General features: G+C 25.3%; 1 protein-coding gene across 1 annotated transcript; it reads left to right on the forward strand.

Annotated features, from left to right (window-relative positions):
• Positions 1-411: 411 nt before the first annotated feature.
• Positions 412-3,902, forward strand: LOC131617357 (bidirectional sugar transporter N3-like). The gene is made up of 6 exons (XM_058888662.1): positions 412-567; positions 886-922; positions 1,050-1,260; positions 2,646-2,807; positions 2,908-3,027; positions 3,443-3,902. The coding sequence occupies exons 1-6, from the start codon at positions 525-527 to the stop codon at positions 3,782-3,784; spliced, it is 915 nt and encodes a 304-aa protein (XP_058744645.1). The 5' UTR covers positions 412-524; the 3' UTR covers positions 3,785-3,902.
• The last annotated feature ends 312 nt before the right edge of the window (positions 3,903-4,214 follow it).

Raw genomic sequence — 4,214 nt, forward strand, 5'->3', positions numbered from 1 at the left:
CATTCTTTTAAAAAAGAATAATGACATATATTGAACGGTTGAGATATCACTTTGAGTTTCCGTATCGTATAGAAAACGCTATAAAATTAATTAATTTAGTTAAAATAACAAAATCATATTATAGGATTTTTTTAAATATGTTTCATGTTTTTATATATAAAAAAAAAGTAGATTATGTTACAAGTGGCACATCAACATTCTCATTTTAAAGTACAAAAATATTATATATTATGCTATAATCATAAAAATATCAATCTTCATGAAAAATGCAAGACTTTATTATGCATAAATCTCATTTTATTTTATTTTTATTTTTTATTTTAAAATTGTTTTTTCCTTCTCTTTCTTGCTTTAGTGTGTGTATATATAAGACATGAGTAGCCCAATCCCTTCAACAGCTTCATTATTTACATACATTGGTTTAGGAGGTTGAATAGGAAGAAACCCTTGAGGTTTCATAGATTCTTATTTCAAGTCCTACACCTAAACCTCTTGTGCTATATTGTTCAAAATCCAAAGAAGACATGGGTTTTCACATTCCTTTGTCTTTAGCTTTTGGCCTACTAGGTAATTTAGTTTTTATGCAAAGTTTTAAATTGTCATTGATTATGAATTTGAATCGCCTTGTAATCGGAGTTTTCACGCATTTTTGTTTGATGATATTAACTGTTTGAACTAGATGATATTAACCGTTTGATCTTAATTATACAACTCACACAAAATAGCTTAATTTTTTTTCAAAAATATCTATTTCAAATCAGAGCCATCCGATCTTAATCAGACGGTTAGATATTTGTGATATTTAACTTCAGCAAATCTAAATCAATTGATTATATTGTGATATTTGGTATTATAAAAAGTAACATGTGTTCATTTGATGCTTAGGTAATGCCATTTCCTTCATGGTGTACTTGGCTCCTGCGTAAGTATATATCAAGAAAAATCTTTAATTTTTTTTTATCAAAACTATTATACTAATTTAATTATTAGATATAATATTGTAAATTATACTGAAAATGTTAATTTTTTTTTCTTTGATAAATTTGCAGGCCAACATTTTACAGAATATGGCAAGTAAAATCCACTGCTGGTTTCCAATCTTTGCCTTACTTGGTGGCTTTATTCAGTTCTATGCTTTGGTTATACTATGGTTTACTCAAGACAAATGCTACATTCCTCATTACCATTAATGCATTTGGATGTGTTGTTGAGGCTATTTACATCATCCTCTACACAATCTATGCCACCAAAAATGCCAGGGTATGCTCTATTCACCAATCAAATTTTATTATTAATTTATCAAATTAGATTTGAATTTTTTGCTGATAAATTTTCTCTCCATTCCGATTTAATGGTTAGAGCCAGTTGCATTAATTTTTTTTTTTAAAAAAAGTTATATTTTTAAAAATGATTTTTAGAATTCTTTTTAAAATATTTAATATTTTTTAAACTCATTTTTTTATAATTTAAAAACTAAATTTGTCATCTAGTAACATAAATATATATTATGAAATATTAAAACATAGTCAAAATTATATAATTTTTAAAAAAATTATATTTTAAAATAATTTTTATAAAGAAACATTTAAAATAGTTTTAAATTTAAGTAATTTTTTATAATTTTAATATTAAAAATATTTAATAAAATGACAAAATATTTAAAATAATATTTTATGAATAACTATGTATATTAATGTTTTATTTGAAGTTTTTTTCAAATAAAATTATAGAATTTTAAACCAAAATATGTAATACTCGAATTATTTCTTAAAAAAGATGAAACGAACAAGCTCAAAATTAGCTGTAAAATTTAAATTTCTAATTTATTAATTGGTCAGCATATATATATATATATATATATATATATATATATATATATATATATATATATATATATATATATATATATATATATATATTCATTAATAATTTCATTAAGTTTTGAATTTCTTTTGACCAAAATATATATATTTATTTTATTGAAGTTTTTCTATTAAAAATATTTTGTTTTTCATTATAAAAATACTATTAAAAACGATGAATTAATCATGAAAATGTGGCCATTATTTTGAATGTCAAAACAACATATTTATTTTATGTTTTAGGTATAATGTCATATTTATATAATTTTTTCTCTTTCCTTAAATCACATCAACAATTACAAAAATTGATATATATTTTTTTTATAGATTATTCAATATAACATCAATGTTCTAGATGTTCATTTACATCACTCCAAAAAATTAGAGAAGAAAAACATTAAATATGCTCCAAATTTTTTCATTAAGTATTTTTAGTATGGACTTCTCATATATTCCATCTATTAGAAATAATATTATTTACCATCAAACACAAAATAGACAATCTTTTTAATTGGGTGTTATTTATATTTATGTATTAAAATAAATAAATTATTATTAACAACTAAAAAATCCTCTTAATATTTTATCATTAAATATTAGAAATATCAAAATTGGATTTCATTTTATAATTTTCTTTAATTTCAATATACATTTCAACTCATCAAGCAATAAACCTCATAAGTTTATAATCATTACAACAACATTTATGCTTTTCATTTTGTATATGCTAATTAAAGATCACATGATCATAATACTTAACTTTAATTTTAATTGCAATTGCAGATCTTAACCATGAAAATATTCATGGGGATGAATGTGGTCTCTTCTGTGTTGATAGTTCTCATCATCCAATTTGCTCTGCAAGGTTCCCTCAGAGTCACAGTCCTTGGATGGGTTTGTACAACTTTTTCAATCTGTGTCTTTGCAGCACCTTTAACCATTGTGGTGAGTCAAAGATATTTAAATTGTTAAGTGTTTTTGAAGTTTTACTATGGTGAATGAAAAATATTCTAAATTCCATTTCAAATAATTTCTTGATTTGTAGGCTAAGGTTATCAAAACAAAGAGTGTTGAGTTTATGCCATTCAATTTGTCACTTTTCCTCACAATAAGTGCTGTAATTTGGTTTTCTTATGGTCTCTTCCTCAAGGATATATGCATTGCGGTAAGTATATAAATATGTATTTATTCAACTTTTATTTTGAATAATAATTACATAAAGGAGTTGGCTCACACATCAACCAAAGGTCGTGGGTGTGAGAATGTTTGCCCCCGTAAAAAAATAGTAAAGTAGGGCAGATATTATTGAAGACGCGAATCTAAAATCTTGGTCCACTAAAAAAAATGGATGGGGCAAACATTGCCTCTTTAAAACTTAACAATCGTAAAAATTTGTTTAGGATCAAACTCGCAAAAGTCTGGAAAAAAGGGGGATGGACATATTAGAGAGTATATGTCTAAATCCCTATCCCGACAAAAAGTACAGGCAAAACGATGGTGGACTGAACTATTTTGTCATCCCTACTCTGAGGCTTGCCCTAACCCTGATGAATTTATATATATTTTTGTCTTATTTGCAGCTTCCAAATGTGCTGGGTTTCATACTAGGACTATTTCAGATGATACTATATGCTGTTTATAAGAACAAAGCCACAGCTCCAAAGGAGGAATTTGAACAAGAGCAGACAATGACAAACGTTGTTATATTGAGTCCAATGGGAATTCTAATGTCGTCTCCATCCCCAATTAGAGAAAAATTGAGTAAACAAAATACAAGTGGTGCAGAAGTGAGGAACACTGCCATGGAAGTTATAGTGAATTCATGTGAAGTAATATCATCTCCATTATTTGACAAAGCGAAGAAGGGAAAAGAAGGTGTGGAAGAGAAGAAGAAGAAAAGTGTGGGAAGTTCTTCTGCATGATATATGATATTTATAATATGGTTTTTATTATGATATATAATATTTATAATATTATATTATAATATTTATAATATGGTTTTTATTATGTCTACAACTCCTTGTATTATTTATATTTATATAAGTATAATGATATTGTAAGGAGGATCTTTCAACTTTCTATGAATAACTTTTATGTTTAAGAAAAGTTGGTTTAATTCGACTTTTGGTCTTTTATATTAATTTAAGTTTTTATTTTAATTATTTATTGAATAAGTATTATTTTTTAATTCTCAACAACTATTTGATCTTTTATGTTCTCCAAAACTACACTCTTCAAAAAAATGCGATTAATCGAAAATCGGTTATAAACTAACCAACACTTACCTGCAATTTCACGAATTCAACTATTTAGTATGAATCAGAGATAAGACCTGATAAAGGAAGATGGATT

The sequence above is a fragment of the Vicia villosa genome, linkage group LG7 (assembly GCF_029867415.1).
Source record: "Vicia villosa cultivar HV-30 ecotype Madison, WI linkage group LG7, Vvil1.0, whole genome shotgun sequence".
NCBI classification, from domain to species: domain Eukaryota; kingdom Viridiplantae; phylum Streptophyta; class Magnoliopsida; order Fabales; family Fabaceae; genus Vicia; species Vicia villosa.